General features: G+C 40.4%; 1 protein-coding gene across 3 annotated transcripts in view; it reads left to right on the top strand.

Annotated features, from left to right (window-relative positions):
• The window catches only part of Smg6 (SMG6 nonsense mediated mRNA decay factor), a 241,036-nt gene that overhangs the window by 43,574 nt on the left and 176,133 nt on the right, over nt 1-21,329 (top strand). For all 3 annotated transcript variants that reach the window (XM_075991665.1, XM_075991667.1, XM_075991666.1), the window contains exon 9: nt 15,253-15,314. In XM_075991665.1, coding sequence (XP_075847780.1) covers nt 15,253-15,314 — 62 coding nt within the window. The remainder of the gene's footprint in view (nt 1-15,252; nt 15,315-21,329) is intronic.

Below are 21,329 nucleotides of genomic sequence, written 5' to 3'. Positions count from 1 at the left end.
GAGATTAACTAAGGATGATCAGAGAAGAAAAATAGTAGTCTTTGTTTGTTTTGTTTTTTGTTGTTGTTTATGTTTTTGTTTTTCGAGACAGGGTTTCTCTGTGTTACTTTGGAGCCTGTTCTAGTACTAGCTTTTGTAGACGAGGCTGAACTCGAACTCACAGAGATTTGCCTGCCTTTGCCTCCTGAGTTCTGAGAATTAAAGGTGTGTGCCACTACCACCTGGCATGGAAGAGGTTTTTTAGGTACATGTGGCGGCTGGAGATGTGGAGCTAGCAGTTAAGAGCTAGTACTAATGAGAGAATCCAAGTTTTTAGAACACACGGGTGACTCATAGTCAAAAACTCCAGCTCCAGAGGAATCTGCCCTCTGAGGACAATGCAATTATATGCACATATTCACACACAGACACACTTACTATCTATGGATAGCAAGGAACAATATAGAAAAAAAAAAACCATGTAGTTAAAACCTGCCTGGAAGCCTGGTGTGGTGTTATAAGCCTGTGATGCTAGCTTCTTAGACTGAGACGAGAGGCTTGCAGTTACATGTTAAGACCCTATCTTAAAAAAATAAACAGACAACCCCAGAAAATGAAAACAGGGTGGGGAATGTGGGGAGTCACACACACTTTTAATTGCAGAATTGAAGAGAATTGTCAGAGGTAGGCAGATCTCTGTGAGTTTGAGGCCAGTCTGGTGTATATAGTGAGACCCTATCTCAGAAACAAAAATACTGACCATGTAGCCAAGTAGTTGAGTGAAAAGGCACTTGCCTAGCATGCAAGAGGCTCTTGCTCTATGCTCCAGTATACCTACCCCCACAAAAAAAATAATAAAAGAAGAAAGGGAAATCTGTTAGGGGTGGCTGCCTCTTGGATTTCTAGCATCTATCATCAGAATATCTTGGATCACAATACAGATGTCCACATTGATGAAATCTGTTCGCTTGTTTAGAACTCAGGATTCGTCACAAAGTGGATTGATTTGACCTGGTCTTAGAAGTGAATCCTTTAAATAGTTCTCTGCTTTATTTTGTACATTAACTAAAGTTGACTCACCCTGAAGTCATACCTTCCATTATTCTGGGAACTTTCTGAGTCAAGCCCCGCTTGGCTAGGAATAAGTTATGCTTTGTGTTGTAACTGTCGATAGTAAGTTCTCTTCCTGCCTTTTACATTCATAGTAGGACTGCATCTACTCAGGCATAAGGGAAAAAGAAGTTGGGATAAGGCTCTCTGTGGATTTGCATTTTTCTGGAGAGTTTCTGGCATAAGTTGCTAATGAAATTTTGAGCTGACGTGTGCCACAAATCTCTGAGATGCTAGGTCCTAATTTGTATAGCAAACTATGTTAAGGCAGTTGACATTCTCTCTGAGGAATTTCTTTGGCAGGTTTTCCTTTAGACTTCTGGACAGATCTACAAAACAGTATGGCTTTTAAAGTCCTTATAAGTGACATTTGTCAGACTGATAAAAACCCTTGGTGCCCTAAGATGATGTCCTTTGATGCCAGTACACACAAGGAGTCAGGTCTTCTAGAATGCATTTCTATATTTCTAATGTTTCCATGAGTAGATTTCTTTATGTCTTTTCTGGATTTTGTGTCTAAAATAGGTAGAGGTTTGGTATTTAACACTAACTAAAACAGGTGTTTTGTTTTTGTTTTAAAGATGTATATGAGTGTTTTTCCTGCTTGTATGTATGTGCATCATATGTATGCAGGAGCCTATGGAGGCCAGAAAAGGCCATCAGACCTGGAGCTACAGACAACTGTGAACTGCCGTGTGGGTGTTGGGAACCGAACCCAAGTCTTCTTCAGTAGTAGTAGCAACTGATGAGCCATCTCTCCAACCCTACCAGTGCAGCTTTTTTCTTCAAACGGGAGCTCCAAACTTTTAGTCTAATCACCTTCATTTCTACTGCGTCAGGATTAGATGTCTTAGTTGGGGGTGGACATACAGGAGTATTCTAAAAGTTTGTTTGTTTTGGTTTTTTGTTTTACAAGGCAGAGTTTCTCTGTGTAGATTTTGGAGCCTGGTCTGGAACTCTCTCTGTAGACCAGGCTAACCTTGAACTCACAGAGATCCACCTGCCTCTGCCACCCCAGTGCTGGGATTAAAGGCGTGTGCCATCACCACCTGGCTAGAATAAAAGTTGAAAAAAAATATTTATGTGTTTGTGGTACCCGTGTGAATTTATGTGTGCATGCATGTGTGCTGAGGGGTGTCGAATACTCTGGAACTGGAATTACAGGTGGTTGTGAGCTGTCTGATGTTGATGCTGGGAACCAAGTCTAGGTACTTTGCAAGAGCCGCAAGCACTTCTAACCAATGAATGAGCCAGCTCTCGAGCCTCCAGAAAAGGCTTTTCGAAGAACATTAAATAAAAGGTTGTAAATTAAAAAAAAAAGATTGTAGTGTATAACAGGGAAGCATTACATTTATGAGTGCTGTACAAGGTGATAAGTTGTCATACAATGTCCTTTGTGGCAGTATACTAATATCACTTTTACTCTTTTCTTTCTTTTAACTTTGAACTTAAATATTTCTTATATTTTTAATGGTGACAGCGAGTAGACATTTTAAATAAAGCAAGAAACAGCCAATGTTTCTGATACTCACATTAAGATTGATAGTTGAGAGATAAGAAAAATGGCGGGAAGAAGAAAGATGGCTCAGTGGATAAAAGGACTAGCCAGAAGCTTAACAGCCCAATTCAGTCCCCTGAACCCATGTAAAAAGTTGAGTGCAGCAGTACTCACCTTATAATCCCAGCACTGCTACAGCAAGATGGATGGTGAAGACAGGAGAATGGCCTGTGAACTTGAGAGCCAGCTAGCCTGGAGTAAGCAGTAGAGTAACAGAAATGAGAGAGAAGAGAGAGATGTTTTCTTGAATTGGTAGTTTTGGCTTGGGAAATAGCACAGAAAAAGTAAAAGCTGAACCCTGTAAAACAACCCACTAAACAACCCTCACCAAAAGAAGGCCTTGCTTCTAGTTACAGTGAAACTGGGTCTCACACCAATAGTGCTGTGGTTTTTTTTACCTTATTCCTGAACTATGGCTGGGGGGTGGGGTGCAGAGTGACATCATGGCCTGCCTGCTTGTAGATGTGCTGACTTCAGGTCAGATAGGGTCTGAGTTCTGCATTGCCATATTTGCAGCTTTGGCTTTGACAGCAAGAAAATGGCAGACTGTACCAGACCCTGTGGTTATCCTTTGTGATCCATTTTGATTTTTAGTTTTCTCTTTCTCCTGTTAGCTGCCTGTGAGGTAGAGTTGCCTCTGTTGATAAAGAGCAGATACAGAAGTTCACATCCAAACCTGAATAGCCATTTTTAACTCGAAACACTTTTCCTAGAGTTGATGCGCCAGAATCCTTCCCTTATTTGGTGCCTTAAAACTGAAGCTTGCATGAGGTTGCCAGTGCTCCCTGTATGCTGGTTACTTGCTTTTTGGTGCCCACAACAGGGTAGTTAATAAAATCATCTTTGTAACCATATCTGTCTTTAGAGTAAAGCTTCATTCTCCCTTGGTTCTTAGGTTCTTTCTTCTCCCTTTCCTGAGAGGTTTAGTTTTGTTTTTTTTTTTTTGGTATTATGGTAGGTAGGTGGGCAGAGGTTGTGTATGCAGATGTTTTCGTCTGAGTGTTTATAGTCCTTTGATGATAGCATGTGCATGTACTTACATTCTTTGACTCTTGAAGACGTTTTCCTTATTAATCATCAGATTATGGATTTTCCCAGGACAAATGTTGGGTTTTTAAGAATTTGTTTCATTGTTGTTGCCAAAGTTTAAGAGCTCAAAGTTGGAGCAGACTGTTCGCACTTTCCTTAGGCAGTTGCTTTGTTTCCTCATCTGTAGCCTGAAAAGTAGTACTTGCCTCACAGGACGGCTGAGGGTTAAATAAATAGTGCGTATAAAGTGCTTAGAGCATTGCCTTATGTTTTGAAGACTCTATAGAACTTGTTATTATGATTGAATAGGACATACTTGCTTTTGTTAGGAAAACTTAAACGCTAATGTCTGAACTGAATTGTGTCTAAGTATCTATTTTATTTTTTTTTATTTTGGTTTTTCAAGACAGGGTTTTCTGTGTAGCCTTGGCTATCCTGGAACTCACTTTATAGTCCACGCTGGCCTTGAACTCACAGAGATCCTCTTGCCCCTGGCTCCTAGGTGTGGACCACCATCACTCAGCAAGTATTTTTAACTCTTGAGTATAGTACCAACTTTGTGAGTTCAATGTGTCCTTAGGTTGGGAACTGTGCCCAAGAATCTAATTTAAAATTTATTTAAATTCAATAACTAATCAGGTGTTAGGACATGCTGCTTTCTATATGGGTGGGTTTCAGAGCTGGGCAGAATAATAGAGCAGTGGATAGACAGACCCTTTAGTCCTTTGTTCCTACTGAGCTATGTTTGAGCTCCTGAGTATTTTCATTGTTCTTGCCATATGGCAGCCCAGAAATTATAGAAGGATACCGATCTTTCAAGTCAGTTCTTCTTATCCATCTCTCTATTTATCCTGGGTTATAAAAATGAATTGTTCACTAAAGGAACAGTTCACAGTCTAGACCAGTGGTTCTCAACCTTCTTAATGCTGCAACCTTTTAACACAGTTCCTCCTGTTGTGATGCCCTCCAAACATTAATAATAATAAATTATTTCAGCTGTTTCTTTTTAAATTTTATTTACTTATGTTTGAGTGCTCTATCTGCATAAACAGCTGGAGGCCAGAAGAGGGCATCAGATCCCATTATAGATGGTTATGAGCCACCATGTGATTGCTGGGAATTGAACTCAGGACCTGGAAGTTTCAGTGTTATTAACCGCTGAGCCATCTCTCCAGCCTCATAAAATTATTATTGTTGCTACTTCATAACTGTAATTTTGCTACTGTTACGAATCGTAATGTAAATATCTGTGTTTTCTGATGGGCTAAGGCAACCCACGTCTTGAGAACCACTGAACTAGAGTCACAATGTCCAGGAAATATAATAGCTGTTTTAATTAGTGACAAAGAAATAAAATAAAAATAGCTTTCTCAGTCACACTAGCTATTCATAAAGTGCTTAATACTCCCATGTAGTTAGAGCATACACGATGGGAGGGGGGTGGTGTATACGCCATGGTACACTGTGGAGGTCAGAGGACAACTTTGTGGAATCAATTTGTTCTTTTTACCTTTACATGGGTTCTGGGGATGAACTTGTTGCTAAGCTTGTGCTCAAGTGCCTTTATTTACTAAGCCATCTCCCAGGTTGAGGTTTTATTCTGAGGTGAATTGTGATCATTTTTTAGCTCAGTCATTTGACTGGAACACAGCAGATGAAATTATAGATCAGGATTCTATATTTTGATAGAATTCTTTTCTTTTGAATATCTTGGTCTGTGTTCTGCCTAATTACCCTAAGAAAAGATGATTTATGCTCTCAGAGATGGTTACAGACAGTGGGAAGTGTGCACTTTCCTTGCAGCATTAATGTTAATAGTGTACTGTTTGTTGTTGTAGCTTTGTGTGTGTGCACCTATCCGTGTATATTATGTGAACAGTATATTCAATCTCTTAAATCTGTAATAGGTTTTCAGTAGCCACTTAGTATATGTGCTTTAAGATCTAAGCACCAGGGGACCGGAGAGATGGCTCAGTGGTTAAGAGCATTGTCTGCTCTTCCAAAGGTCCTGAGTTCAATTCCTGACAACCATCTGTAATGAGGTCTGGTGCCCTCTTCTGGCCTGCAGACATACACACAGACAGAATATTGTATACATAATAAATAAATAAATATTAAAAAAAAAGATCTAAGCACCATGCTAGGTCATGTAAAGTATAAAGACATTAAAAGGAGACTAGCTGGGCGGTGGTGGCGCATGCCTTTAATCCCAGCACTCGGGAAGCAGACGCAGGCGGATCTCTGTGAGTTTGAGGCCAGCCTGCACTACAAGAGCTAGTTCCAGGATGGGCTCCAAAGCTACAGAAAAAAAAAATTATTTCAGTATTGCATTTCGTTTATCTCTCTTTTGTTTGTTTGTTTGTTTTTTTTTTTTTGGTTTTTCGAGACAGGGTTTCTCTGTGGTTTTGGAGACTAGCCTCTGCCTCCCAAGTGCTGGGATTAAAGGCGTGCGCCACCACCGCCTGGCTTTCGTTTATTTCTTTTTGAAGACTTCTTCATAGCTCTGGGCTTCTGCTGTTGGCTTTGTGGAACTACAACCACTGGACTTATGGATAGGGACCATAGTTGTCTGTGTGGAGTGATCATATCTAGTCCTGTCTTTTCACTTTCTTTTCTGACCCTATTGCAGACAGTAACAGCCTAGCCTCCTGCCTTTAATCCTCATCCAATCCTCAAGACCCTAAATTTTCTTTTCTCTATTTTTGTATTAAGATTTATTTATTATATATACAGCATTCTGCCTCCATGTATGCCTGCATGCCAGAAGAGGGCAACAGATCTTATTATAGATGGCTGTGTGCCACTATGTGGTTATTGGAAATTGAACTGAAGACCTCTGGAAGAGCAGCAAGTGCTCTTAAACTCTGAGCCAGCCCCAACCCTTATTTTCTAGTAACCAGAATGACCTTTAGAAATACAGCTTTGCTCAAGTCACTTCCCTGTTTAAGACACTTCAAGGGCCTTAAGGTCAAACTCTCTGTCAAGAACTTCTATAGCTTGTCCTTGCCTGCCTTACCTAGTTCTGTAGAATCACTAACCTTGCTGAGTGATGATGGCTCATGCCTTTAATCCCAGCAGAGACAGGAGGATCTCTGTGAGCTCAAGGTCAGCCTGGTCTACAGTACTAGTTCCTGGACAACTAGGGCAATTACATAGAAAAGCACTGACTAGAAAAAACAACAACAAAAATCACTCACCTTGCCATGGTAACTCTTGGGATCATCACTTCTGCTGTTTTGTTTATGACACACTGAATTAGGACTCCTTATCCCCTCCAATACCAACTACTTGCCTTCAGATTTTAAATTCAGAATTCTTCCTGAGACAATTTTTCTAATACTTCTACTGTTTGTACCTGTAGTGTCCTACCCTTCCCAGTCATGATTTCTACCTTCTTCATGGTTTGTATGTGGTGTTTAGAACACAGAGGGTACGTGGTGAGTTTCTGTTGAGTGGTGAGTAGCTGGATTAACGAATATGTTGACAGTATGAGAAGAATCTCACCATCTTTCTTACACTCTGTCAATATAGTCTTTTACAAGATAGATTTGTGTTATGTGTCCACAAGGAACTTTTATCTGGTTCCCTGCCTGAAGACAACATAGACACAAGGTGTTTCAGCTTCCTACTGTCTGGGTAGATAGGCATGAGAGTTCCCAGACGTTGAGAGAGGTGAGTCATAAAGAAAAGTCATTCAGAAAGTAAGCCAGTCAGAGTAACAGTGCTGCCCTTTGTCTGAACTTTCTCTCTCTTTTTCTAGATACCTTGAGATTCTAAACTTGGTGACACTTTTGAGTAGCTTGTCAAACCAGAGTATAGGGACTCATAATCTTAATCTGATCTTTTCCCTTGCTTGGGGATGCTTTTAAGATGTTCAGGAGGCATCTGGCCTAAGTATCTTCTCTTTTTACCCTGCCACTTAACTCTATAGTGGCTTCTAAAGTAGAAATCCAGACAGAACTCTGTTTAGTTTTTGGTAGTTTTGGAGGAATACTGTAAATGAGGAGTTTTCCTGAAGTGGTGAGAGGTGGGTGGTATTGGAATATCCTCAGAGGAAGGGTTATTTCAGTCATACTCTTCATTGTTATCTGTCTTTGCTTCGTAGCACATGAGAGTCATTGTTTCCGAGGTATATGTGTTAATCCTCAGGCATTGTGTGTATCTAGAAAAGCTGATACCACTAATACTTTTACTCCAGATATCAGTGGGCCATATGTCCTTTGCTGCAGCTATTCAGCTCTATTTTTATTGAGGTGGAACATCTGTAGACAACATGTAAAAATGCAAATGAACTTGTCTCATCCATTTTTTTTTTTTTAAATATTTATTTATTATGTATACAATATTCTGTCTGTGTGTATGCCTGCAGGCCAGAAGAGGGCACCAGACCTCATTACAGATGGTTGTGAGCCACCATGTGGTTGCTGGGAATTGAACTCAGGACCTTTGGAAGAGCAGACAATGCTCTTAACCACTGAGCCATCTCTCCAGCCCTCATCCATTTATTGAGACAAGAGCTTAGCGTCTTGCCCTAGCTGGATAGGCACTTCCTATATAGAGCAGGATGACCTCCAGTTCTTGATTCTTACCTCTGCCTCCTCAATATTGATACTACAGGTGAGGGTCCCAGTGCCCAGCTAGTTAGTTATATTATTATCTGTCTATGTGTGTATGTTGTATTTATGTATACATGTTCATGTGTATGCAATGCACATGTGTGTATGTGGAGGCTGGAGATAGGTGCTGGGTGTCTTCTTCAATTGTTCTCTTATTTGATTATTTATTTATTAGTCTGTTTGTATATATATGAATGCATGATAAGTATATGTGCCATGACACACCTGTGGAAGGTAAAGGAGTCATGTCCTTCCACCTTATATGTGGGCTCTAGGAATTGAACTTAGTCAGGCTTGTACAACAAGCCCATTTGCTGAGCAGTCTCACCAGCCCTCCACCTTGTTTTGAGACAAGGTTTCTCACTGACTCATCTAGACTTGTTTGTTGGCCAGCTTGCCCAAGAAATTCCTTTTGACTCCCCAACACTGGAATTATAGATACACATTTCCATGCCTGGTTTAGTTTGTTTGTTTGTTTGTTCGTTTTTCAAGACAAAGTTTCTCTGTGTAGCAATCTTGACCATTCTGGAACTAGGCTGGCCTGAAACTTATAAATATCCACCTGTCTCTGTCTCCTGAGTGCTGCAATTAAAGACATGCACCACTGCATCCCAACCTAAGATAGATTTTTCTTTATTTGCTTGTTTGTCTGTCTGTATCTCTGTTTATTTATTTATTTGAGACAGTCTTGCCCTGTACTTCAGACAGATCGGAAACTCACTTTGTGGCCCAGTCAGACCTTGAACTTTGTGTTTCTTCTGCCTCAGCTCCCTAAGTGCTCCCTACGTGGAATTTTTCAGGGGTATAGTATTTACATGCAGGTCTGAAGTCAAGCTCAGACACTTTTCATACATTGGAATATTCTTTAGCTAATTTTCTTTCTTTTTTTTTTGCAATTTCTTTTTGTTTTTAGTTTGTGTACATTGGTGTTCTGCAGAATTTATGTGAGGGTATCAGATCCCCTAGAACTGGAATTATAGACAGTTGTGAGCTTCCCTGTAGGTGCTAGGAACTGAACCTGAGTTCTTTGAAAGAGCAGCCAGTGCTCTTAATCGCTGAGTCATCTCTCCAGTCCTTTTTAGATATTTTTTAGACATTAAAATAATGTGTCAAGCCGGGCGATGGTGGCGCACGCCTTTAATCCCAGCACTTGGGAGGCAGAGGCAGGCGGATCTCTGTGAGTTCGAGACCAGCCTGGTCTACAGAGCTAGTTCCAGGATAGGCTCCAAAGCCACAGAGAAACCCTGTCTCGAAAAACAAAAAAACAAAACAAAACAAAACAAAATAATGTGTCAAAGCTACTATATCATGAGATCCCCAAGTTCTTCATTCCCAAATGTGAAAACTACTCATTTTATTTTATTTTATTTGTTTTGTGTTTTGAGTCAGGGTGTCTTTCTGTAGCTTTGGCTAACCTAGAACTAGCTCTATAGACCAGACTGGCATTGAACCCACAGAGATCCAGCTTCCTCTGCCTCTTGAGTGCTGGGATTAAAGGCATGCGCCACCACCATCCAGCATGAAAGTATTGAAGAACTATGCAGAAACAAGTAATAAGCTATATTTGACCAGTAGGTCATAGTTCACTAACCCATTACATAGCCAGCCCACTGGTTCCCAAATCTGGATGTCTTTAAGAATTACTTGAAGACCTTCAGAAATGATGATTAAGACCCAAATGTGGTAGCACACATTAAAATCTCAGCACTTGGGAGGCAGAGGAAGGCAGATCTCTGTGAGTTTACCTGATCTACAAATACAAAGCAAGTTTTAGGATATCCAGAGAAACTCTGTCTGGTAAAACAAAAAAAAAAAAAAAAAAAAGTTGCTCAGGTAAAGCTGAATAGATGGCTCACTTGGTAAAATAGCATTTCCTCTGCAAGCAATGAAGACCTGAGTTCAAGTCCCAAGAACCCACGTAAAAACTGAGTATGATATCAAGGCTTATGTAATAGTAGCACTCCTACAGGGAGAGAGAAAGGGCCAACTAACCTGGTGTCTGCATCCAAAAATGTCTGTCTCGAACATGATAGTGAGGGCCAACACCCAAGACACATGTGCATCCCCACAGAAATGTGTATATAGGCACACAGACTTCATATAGATACAAATAATATTTTGCCATCTCCAGAGATGTGAAAGAAATAAAATGTAAAAAAGAATTTACCAAGGTAATATACATATACATGGGATATGAAGTCATTCATACTTCTTAGTTTATAGTTAAAGGAAATTGCTTATGGTTAAAGGAAATTGTGTGATTTGCATATAGTTGCAAAGTAAATAGATGTCATAACTACAATTTGAGTGTGGGTCTTTAGCTTGGCTTTGGAATCAGTGTTGGTTGTTCACACCATTCTGTCATGTTTCTTTCCTGGTGATAAACACACAAGCAGTAAATACAGAACAGTCATGTATCTTTGGCCAGCCTGCCTGCCTGACTTCCTCCCTCCCTACTTCCTCCCTCCCTATTTCCTTCCTTCCTTCCTTCCTTCCTTCCTTCCTTCCTTCCTTCCTTCCTTCCTTCCTTCCTCCCTCTCTACCCCTTCCCCTCCCCCTTCCCTCCTTTCCTTCCTTCTGCCTTTCAGCATAGATCAGAGACAACAACTTATATTAAAGGGTCCTGGCATCAGGCTTGGTGCCACCTACTTCTGCCTGCTGACCTATTTCACCTGCTGCTTTCTTTCGTTTTTGAGACAAGGTCTCTTGTAGACTAGGCTGGTCTGAAACTTGCTCTGTAGCCAAGGGATGACCTTGAACTCCTGAGCCATCAACCTTTTGAGTGATGGAATTATACACGCACCACTCTAAACTTCTCTCTTTTTTATATCTGTGCAAAGTTCCCATTTGAGATGTTGCTATGCACGCTTTATTAAAAAATTATTTTAGATTATGTGTATTTGTGCATATCTGTATGAGTGTGTGAACATGTGCATGTGAGTCCAGGTGTTCTCAGAGGCCAGAGGATTTGCACCCTCCTGGAGCTGAAATAGTTAATGAGCCATCTGATGTGGGTGGCATTTTATTATTTTTTGAGACAGGGTTTCATACTATAGCCCAGACTGACTTCAGACTCATTAGCGAAGGATGGCATCAAATCCATGTTGACCCACCCTTCTTCCTTAACCTAGAGTGCTGGGATTTTAGGTGGGAACCACCACATTTAGCCCAGGTTTTTTGTTTGGTTGCTTTTGAGGCAGAGGGTTTTGTTGTTGTTGTTGTTTTGGTTTTGGTTTTTTGAGACAGGGTTTCTCTGTAGCTTTGGAGCCTGTCCTGGAGCTAGCTCTTGTAGACCAGGCTGGCCTCGAACTCACAGAGATCCGCCTGCCTCTGCCTGGGCTGGGATTAAAGGCGTGCGCCACCACCACCTGGCTTTGTTTTTTGTTTAAGATATATTTATTTTGTACACAGTGTTCTGCTTGCACATATGCCTACAGGCCAGAAGATGGCGCTGGATCTCATAATAGATGGTTGTGAGCCACCATGTGGTTGCTGGATATTGAACTCAGGACTTCTGGAAGAACAGCCAGTGCTCTTAACCTCTGAGTCCTCTCTCCAGTCCAAAGAGACACTTTTAAAAGTACTAGTTCAACTTAATTTTCTTGGTGAGATTTCTTTGTTGTTGTGTTTAACATGGGATTTCATGTAGTCAACTGGCCTCAAATTTGCTATGTAGCCAAAGATAACCTTAAACTCATGATCTTTCTGCTTCTACCCATGAAGGACAAGGACAGCACGTGTGTACGATTATAATTGCCTGGCTTTAGAATTCTTTTATTTGTATTTTAATCTTTTCACTTATGAGCTAGGTAATGTTACTAATAGAAACTCTGTTTTATAGTGTGTTATGGAGGGGTGACAGTACAAATGTGTAACAAATCTGTTCCCTCTGGGTAGTATGCTTTCCCTCAGGCACACCCACATTTTTGCTTCCTTTCCTAAAGTGATTTTGGTGCTAACAAAATGGAGCAAAAGTTAGGGTAGCAGATACTTTAGTCTCAAATAAAACATTAGTTCCTCAAGGTCAGGGAGAAAGAGAAAGTGTACATATACTTTTAAAGTTCTCTTGAAAAAAGAACAACTCTGCATGGTAGTGTACACCTTTAATCCCAACAGTTAGGAGGCAGAGGCAGGTGGATCTCTGAGTTTGAGGCCAGCCTGGTCTACAGAGCAAGTTACAGGACAGCCAGGGCAACACAGAGAAACCCAGTCTTGGGAAAAATAACAACAATAAAATATATATAATAGTAGCAAATGTAGATTCAAGTGGTTAGGTAGACTTCATTTGTCTATCTTAAGAAAGTCCCTTTGGGAAGTATGGGTAATGCCAGGATGTTCCCAAAATCACTTGGGTGTTTTACTTTATTCCAGGAGCTTTTTGGTTCACTGTTTCCTATCCATTCAGCAAAAACTTTCCTGAAGTTAAGAGAAGGAAAATTGCCGGGCGGTGGTGGCACACGCCTTTAATCCCAGCACTTGGGCGGATCTCTGTGAGTTCGAGGCCAGCCTGGTCTACAAGAGCTAGTTCCAGGACAGGCTCCAAAACCACAGGGAAACCCTGTCTCGAAAAAACAAAAAACAAAAAGAGAGAGAGAGAGAGAGAGAGAGAGAGAGAGAGAGAGAGAGAGAGAGAGAGAGAAGGAAAATTGGGCTTAGAGTCTGAAGACCCAGATTCAAATTCTAACCTTCTCGAACTCACAGAGATCCGCCTGCCGCTGCCTCCCGAGTGCTTGGATTAAAGGTGTGCGCCACCACCGCCCGGCCCCTCCCTCCTCTTTAAAGCAGCTTATATCTTAGAGCTCAAGGGATAACTTTAGGCTTGAATTGGTGGACTACTAATACTTCTTTTCCTACTAAAATACCCTTTGCATGTAAATATAAGTAATTTATAGAGGATTGTTTGATAGTTGTGAGAAGAGAAATAACTAAGCTAAAATAAGAATAGAGAATGTATATTTTACCCCTCTATTTGAAATGATTTCATACTTGTAGAAAGGTTCTAAGTAACAGGGTGGATGTGGTGCTTGCCTAGAATTCCAGCATTGAGGAGGTGGAGGCAGGAAAATTGCAAATTCGAGGCCAGTCTGGACCTTATAGCTAGACTAGTTCTGAAGGGATGGGGAAAGGAACTTAGGAAATTTGGATCAGTTCCCTAAGATACCACACAGCAGGTAAATAAATGGTCTGGGAGGACTTAAATCAAGTCTGTTTGATGGGCAGGCACTCTCTGTTTGCACCATCCTGCTCTCCTACAAGATCTTGAGAGCTGTACTCTGTTCAAGGTTTTGCTGCTAATTTTGATAAAATGATTGGTAAAGTCTTTCCCACTGTCCCTGGCCTTGACATAGCATGTTGTAACTAGCTTGAGCTTTTAAACCACACACATCATCATTTTGCTTTTTAATGGCTGTTCAGTGTAATTCACTTAAGGCAGAAATAAAATGGAAGTTTATTCACCAGGTTAGATGTTGAAATCATTGCTACATCTCATTTCTGTATGAGATAGTTAGAACTGCCATAATTTTTATGGTATTCTGTTTTGCAGGGTCATGACCCAGAAGTTTTTATTACTCTTTGGGAGTATACTATCCAGGGCTGTTGGATTTGTTCCTTATTTTAGTAGTTGCCCTCTTTTTATTTTTACATTTATTTATCTATTTATTTAGTGCATGGGGGGCCTGATTGCATATCTGGAGATCAGAGAATAACTTGTGGGAGTTATTTCTTTTTCTACTGTGTAGATCCTGGGAATTGAACACAGGCTGCCAGACTTGGTGGCAGGCGCCTTTACCTAGTAGCCATCTTGCTAATTTCCCACTTGCAATCAACATTTCTTAATTTTTTCTATAAGTTTTGAGGCAGGGTCTCACTATGTAGCCCTGACTGTCCTAGAACTCACTCTGTAGACCAGCCTGACCTTGAACTCACAGAGATGTGTCTGCCTCTCCCTCCCCAGTGCTGGGATTATAGGTTCATACTGCCACTCTCAACAGAGGTCAACAGTCTCAACCCTCCCTTTTGACAGACTATAGGATATTATTTCTAAGAGATAGAGAAGAAAATGGGATTGATTGTTTAAATTGTCTCTTTAAATTCAGTCTTCCCCCATCTTTATTTCGCACAAAGAAATTATCTCAGTTTTGACTGAGATTTTTCTAGAATCTTTGAATCAAGATTACAAATTTGTGTCTCATAGGCTACGAGTGGCTGGCAAACAAGTTTGGGATTTACCTAATGTTCAAATAATTTTTATTTGTAGCAAATACTTAAAAGCCAGAGAATTTTACATAAAACTCATATTCTACTTTCCAGCTTGGTTTTACATAGAGCATTCGTTAGTACTAGAGAGTAACCACCAGAGGTTCCTGCTGTCACCACCAGCCTACTTTATGCCTGGTCTCTGTAGACACTCTAATCTTCAGCTCCAGCTCCAGAACAGAACTCCAGTTTCAAAAGCTAGTACTTTATTTGATGAGCCACCTTGGTCGTGAATAACTTAACCTTAGTTGTCAGAAACCTGCTTTCTTACATAGATAAAAAATAGCTCATAAATAGAATCAGCAATTTCTCTAAAATCACTTACTTTATTCCTGTTAGAATTTTGTTTTCATTATTATGGAGCCAGTAGTGGTTTCTGGATCCCATAGAAAGGAGAAGGCATTGTCGTCCTCTGTAACTTGCTCAGTTTAGATTGCTTCCAAATCTGCACAGGGGTGGCACTGCCAGCAGAGGGTGCTGTTCACTCACTGAGCATTCTGTTAACCTTGGCTCAGCTGAACTGCAGCTGTTGGGCATGTGCCCTGGGTCTGTGTGAGAGTTTGGGCATGTCCATTTGGTTCCCATCCCCAGTGCCCACCCCTTTAGACCCTGGCCAGGTTATTGTGTCACTGGGGACTGTATTCAGTAACAGGAAACTGGGGAAAGTTTAATTGTTTTCTCCTCTCCCTTTTTCCCATGCAGCTGAACAAAAGGTTCATCCTCAGTTTTCTCCATGCCCATGGGAAGCTGTTTACCCGGATTGGGTAAGTGTGCAGGATGTTTATTTTATTTCCCTACATTACAAGTCATTTTGGAATTTAATATTGTTAGCAACTAGCCTGTGTTTGTAACTGAGGGCACAGGGTGTGAATTCTCAGAGGCCTCCACCTTCCCTTCACTCTCTTTCCTACTGTGTTCATGAAGTTTGAGAGATACCACTTTCTATCTTTGCTTCTTTTTTCTCTTTCTTTCCTAAAACTTTCTTTAAAGACAGTGTTTTCCCAGCCCTCTCTCCTAGTCCCCTTGGTTTTCTGGTTTTCTGCTGCTACTATTTTCCAGTTAGCCCCCAGGGAGTCTGAGATAGTCATTCTGCATCCCCGGCTGCAGCTTCCAGGGGTCCTCCTTGAGGAAAAGCTATCTTCTTATTTCCCCTGAAAAAAAAAGAGTAATACTTGGCTTCCTTTGTGTTATGACCCGACTCCCTTCCTGTGTGCTCCATCTGCTGTGCCACATTGCTGATCTCAGTAAACCCCAAATCCTCCATGGATTTACCTGTCCATGGGAAGTTCCAGAAAGGGAGTCTGTGCAGACACTTAGTACTTCCCCGCTAAGTCCCTGGAAGAGTTTTATGTATTCCTCTGGTACATCAGAAGAATTTTTCCTGATGTCATCCAAAAGCTTCTTGTCAAAGGATATGTCTCTGTATAGGACCTCCCTGAGTAAAGGACATTGAAGAGAAGAAGCCGCAGCCCTTCCAGACAGGTCTGCTGCTTGAGTTTTGTTTGATTGGTTTTGTCTTTTTTGAGACAGGGTTTCCTGCCCAGGCTGGCTTAGAATTTGGTGACCTTCCTGCCTCAGCTTCTTAAGTGTTGGAATTCCCAAGTGTACCAGCATACTTGGATTCCTGTTGGGTTTTAATCTTTTCAGAATTAGAAGTTTTATTGTGAGCTGCCCTTTGAGGTGATTGGCTTCACATTACAAATCTCCTGTTTTCTTTTTACTTTTCACCATGAACTTGTAAGTTTATCTGTAGTGCTGTAGGTTTCCTTTGGGAAAATAGGAGTCATGTCAGTTTCCACATACTTTCTATTTACTCTTTTGAGATCCTAAAAGGCTTTGTCCTGCTTCAAAAACCATTGCCCTATGAATTGTGGATAGCAGTGTGTTTCACGTGTACTGATTTGGCATCATCTTGGGCAAGAGTGACAGTTATGGCCATTTCAAGGATATTTTAGATTTTGAAATGACTTGGGAAAATTGGAAAAATTCCAAAAGATAAAGAATCTCTACTACTAGAAATAAATGTGGAGTAATTTACTTGGTAAAAATAAACTATTTATGTTAGTTGCTTCTAACTTCTCCCTGGTGCTGTCAGCATGTCCTCCAGTGGCAGAAGCTTTGTCCAGCTCAGCTGTATCCTGAGTGCTTGGTTAACAGTTGTGTGAATGAAGAAATAAAGGATTATAAGAAATAGAAGGGTTGGGAAAGACCAGAGAAAATTATCTGATATTCCAGTAGGTTACTATAGATCCAAGCTGGTCACCAGTGAGTGCCAAAGCTGCAGTTATGATGGTAGTTAGCATGTTCAGTGTGGACTGGTGAAACGATAAGATAGCAGTTGATGGTTTTCCTATTACCTCTTTATCTTTTATAGTTTACTCTCCTTTTTCCTCTTTCTTTCTTGCTTGCTTTCCTTTTCTTCACTTTTTCCCTCCCCTCCCCTCCCTTCCCTTCCTTTTATTTTCCTTTTTTCCTCCTCTCATTTCCCCTATCCCCTTTTAGGTAGGCAGAGTGTCCTGTAGTCCAGATAATTGAACTTCTGATCTTTCTGCAGCCAATTCCTAAATGCTGAGATTACAGGATATACACCTGGCTCTCCCTTTTCCCTTTTATATTTGTTCTTTTGGGGTTTTTGTACCATGTTGTTTGTCTTTGTCAAGGTTTATGGTAGCCTCTATGTTGTAGCATCTTTCTACTATATGACAGTCACATACTCCAATCCCAAGTTGTGATTAAAAATGTCTCCAGGCAAGTGTTTGTTGGGAGCCAGAGTGCCCCCTGTGGAGAGTTAGTTTTATCTTGCTTCTTGTCCATTAGAAACTTAGAACTTATTTCAATGTATGGTAAGATTATTTAAGATATGCCTTTATCAGATTAAGTGTTAATTATATTTTATTTCCTCTTTTAAAGTTTTCATATTTAAGCACAGATATTTTAAAGCAAGTTTGGCAAAGAGCCACAGTAATGCTCAGACAGCTAGAAAATGAGAGCTAAGGTTGTATGTAATTAGTTGGTTTTTTTTTTTACTTGCATAGCATTTAGTAAGACCTGAGTGCAACTTCAGCACCAATAAAGACTGCATGTGGTGACACTTTACCTATAATTCTATCACTCAAGAGGTGGAGGCAGAAGGATTAAGTTCAAAGTCATCACTGGCTATATAGCAAGTTTTAGCCAGTCTGGCATGATAAAAAAAAAAAAAGAAAGAAAGAAAGAAAGAAAAGAAGGGTTTTCACAGAGGGAATATGTTTGGGAATTTCCTTTTTTAAAAAGGGTTTTTAAAAAGGAATAGATTATTTTATATCATTGTCTGAGGTAGTTTACTTTGGCCTAGATTAATTTCCAGGATCTCTTTCTTCTTGACAGTAACATCTGTTGTCAAAAAGTTAGTTAATCAGTGGCTGGTGAGGTGGTTCAGTGGTCAAATCTGCTTGCCACAAGACCTGAGTTCCATCCCCTGGGTCCACATGCTGCAAAGAGCTGACTCCTGCAATTTTTCCTCTGACCTCCATACATGCATTGTGGCATATGTACAGCAATACACATACACTGTTTGTTATTTTTTTTTTCTTTGAAAAAAGAAGCCAGGTGCACACCTTTAATTCCAGCACTCGGAAGGCAGAAGGGGGTGGTTCCTCGTAAATTCAAGACCAGCCTGGTCTCCAGAGCAAATTCTAGGACAGCCAAGGCTATACAGAGAAACCCTGTCTTTAAAAAAAAAAAGAAAGAAAGAAAAAAAAAGATAGTTGATACAGTTTTATCTTTATAAAAGGTGAAACATGGTCCTCTTCAATGAAGAAACTGTCTTTCAATTCTAGGCATATTTCAATCCCTGTTTGAGTATTCCTCTCATACTGTTTTTGAGATAAGAGGAAATTGAGCCCAACATTAATTCAGCAAGACAGAAACAGCAGTAACATTCCTATTGTTAAAAAGGAATAAAAAAAAAAATAGAGGCTGGAGAGATGGCTTATTGAGTGTTCTTACACAGTTCCAGTTCCCATGTAGCTCCAACTTCAGGGAGTTGGGTGACTTCTTCTGACTTCTATGGACACCTACACACACACACACACACACACACACACACACACACACACACACACGGCACAAATTAAAAAAATTTTTTAAATCTTTTAAGTTAAAAACGAACTCTGTAAGCCTAGAAAAGCAACGAATGCAAGCTACATATAATATCATGGACCAATGCCTAATTAGCAACAAGATGTGAAATGTGGGAGGTGCTGGAAAAGAATTAAGACTGAAGAGATTGTAATGGAGACCAGCTGAGGGCACATGCTGTGCCTCCCTTTCCAGAAAAGCCCTGACACCACTCCTTTGGTTTAGGTCTTCTCTATGCCTGGGGTTCATGTTGTATCTGTATATACTTGAACGCCTACTGTGTGCAAGGCAAATTTCTTGACACCAACTGGTTTTAATGAGATTAAATGCCAATAATTTTTTTTTAATCAAAGGGTAATTAGAAGGCCTTCATAGTAAACAAGTCAGAAGATTTTGTACACTTCAGTCTCCTAGCAGTGGTTTAAATAGATTGTGGCTGACAGTCATTCTAGTTTCTTTGTTATATAGCAGTATGATGCTTTCTCTCATCTCCACCCTGTGACTTTTTTTTTTTTTTTTTTTTGGTTTTTCGAGACAGGGTTTCTCTGTGGCTTTGGAGCCTGTCCTGGAACTAGCTCTGTAGACCAGGCTGGTCTCGAACTCACAGAGATCCGCCTACCTCTGCCTCCCGAGTGCTGGGATTAAAGGCGTGCGCCACCATCACCTGGCCCTGTGACATGTTTTAAGTAAAAGGAAAAAAATGCTTCTGTGTTGTTCTAAGTTTTTAGAGAATTAAGAAGTTGAGAGTCAAGTTAGGATGCCTGATTCTTTTCTGTAGAGAATGTTGTCTAGCCCAGCTATGTCCTCAGTGTCTGAGGGGTTGGGCCTGTCCTGTTAGTCACTGTCTGAGGCATAATTGAGTCTGGGTCCCAGTGTTGTCTGAAAGATTGGTCTTTTGAAACTGCCATTCAAATGAGACAAGGTGTCTCTAGAGATCACGTTAGCCACGTAAGTCAGTGAAGTGCATGCTCTAAAAGTTATCTATCTTCTTAGGTTTGAAAGAATAGGAACTGAGTCCTCTTGGACTCTGGAAGAGCAGTCAGTCAGGGTTGCCTGAAGATAGATGTTTTTCCAGGGAGAAGCAGATCAGACCTGCACTTGGCCTCAGCTAAGAGAGTTCAGAAGCTGGCAACCTATAGACTCTTGAATTGTGACTACTGGAAAATTTTGTTTCCTATTATTGCCTTGGTTAAAATTACTCACTTTAGTTTGTGCTTTCTTTTTTTTTTTTTTTTTTTTTTTTTGGTTTTTCGAGACAGGGTTTCTCTGTGGCTTTGGAGCCTGTCCTGGAACTAGCTCTGTAGACCAGGCTGGTCTCGAACTCACAGAGATCCGCCTGCCTCTGCCTCCCAAGTGCTGGGATTAAAGGCGTGCGCCACCATCGCCCGGCTAGTTTGTGCTTTCTTGCCTGGTCATTTTATTTGTACCAAGGTCTTGGAATTTAAAAACCAGTATATTTATTTTGGATTTTGAGTTCTTTAAAAATAAAGTATTTTGATTTTAATTTATCTGTAAAATTACTAAATGTCTTTAAATACCAAACTCAGAAGTATTCATGATAGAGGAACTTTTTTGGTATTATACAATGTTCATTGTCAAATATTTAGAAAACTTAGCAAAAATAAAAAATAACTCATATTTGTGTTTTGTTTGTTTGTTTTCCTGATACTATGTAGCTTTGGCTGTTCTGGAACTCACTGTGTGGATCAGGCTGGCCTCAAACTCACAGAGATCTGCCTGCCTCTGCCTCCTGAGTGCTGGGAATATAGGCACAAGCCGCTACACCTATCTAAGTACTCATATTCTTTTTTTTCCCTTTTTTTTAAGTACTCATATTCTTAATAACCAGCAGTAGCTGGATATTAAGTTCAGTTTATATTTTAGGGTCATTTTTGTATGTATGTATGAAGGTAATCGTATTAAACTGTTTTACAATTATTCACTGGATGTGTGTTTTCCCTCACATGATTACAAAATCAATAGCAGCTTTACGGGCAGTGCTGCTGGAGATGCTTTTTGTTGGTGGTGGTTTTTTTTTTTCCCATTTGTTTATTCATCTCACACTGTAGCCAGCTGTTCTTGAACTTCATAGCTAGCTGAGCAGGCCCTGAACGCACAGCAGCCCTGCAGTCCTAGCCTATCAATTCTCCAGGTGCTGGATACTGCCACACCTGGACTCCAGGTGTCTGAGTGTTTTAGGTGCTTCTGACAGTTTCTCTGTTTCTCCTCTTCTCCCTTTATTGTTGTTACTCGTGTTCTTCCTTCTTTTAAATTTTATGATTTTTTTTCATAAGTAACATCCAAAAATTCTTACAAAACACAAAACTATAACTAAGGTTAAAATTTCTGTCAACTCTGTACCAGCTCACCCCCACCTTCATACTGTGCTCTCTAAAGAGGGAACACTGGACACTGGGTTATATGTACCTCAAAGCCTTTTTGTATACTTATATATGTATACGTATATGTAAAAACAAAATTTTGTGCGCTTCACCCCCATTTTTGTTTATTTGTTTTGTTTCTAGACGGGGTCTCACTATATAATAGCTCAGGCTAGCCTCAAACTCAGCTGTCCTCTTTAACCTTTGCCTTCTCAGTCTTAACATTATAGACATGTGCCACCATGTACAGCTTTGGGTTTTGCATTCATGTGTGCATGC

This window comes from Microtus pennsylvanicus, chromosome 11 (assembly GCF_037038515.1).
Source record: "Microtus pennsylvanicus isolate mMicPen1 chromosome 11, mMicPen1.hap1, whole genome shotgun sequence".
Classification (NCBI taxonomy): Eukaryota; Metazoa; Chordata; class Mammalia; order Rodentia; family Cricetidae; genus Microtus; species Microtus pennsylvanicus.
The sequence above is the reverse complement of the archived record's forward strand: the minus strand, read 5'-3'. Positions and strand labels throughout refer to the sequence as shown.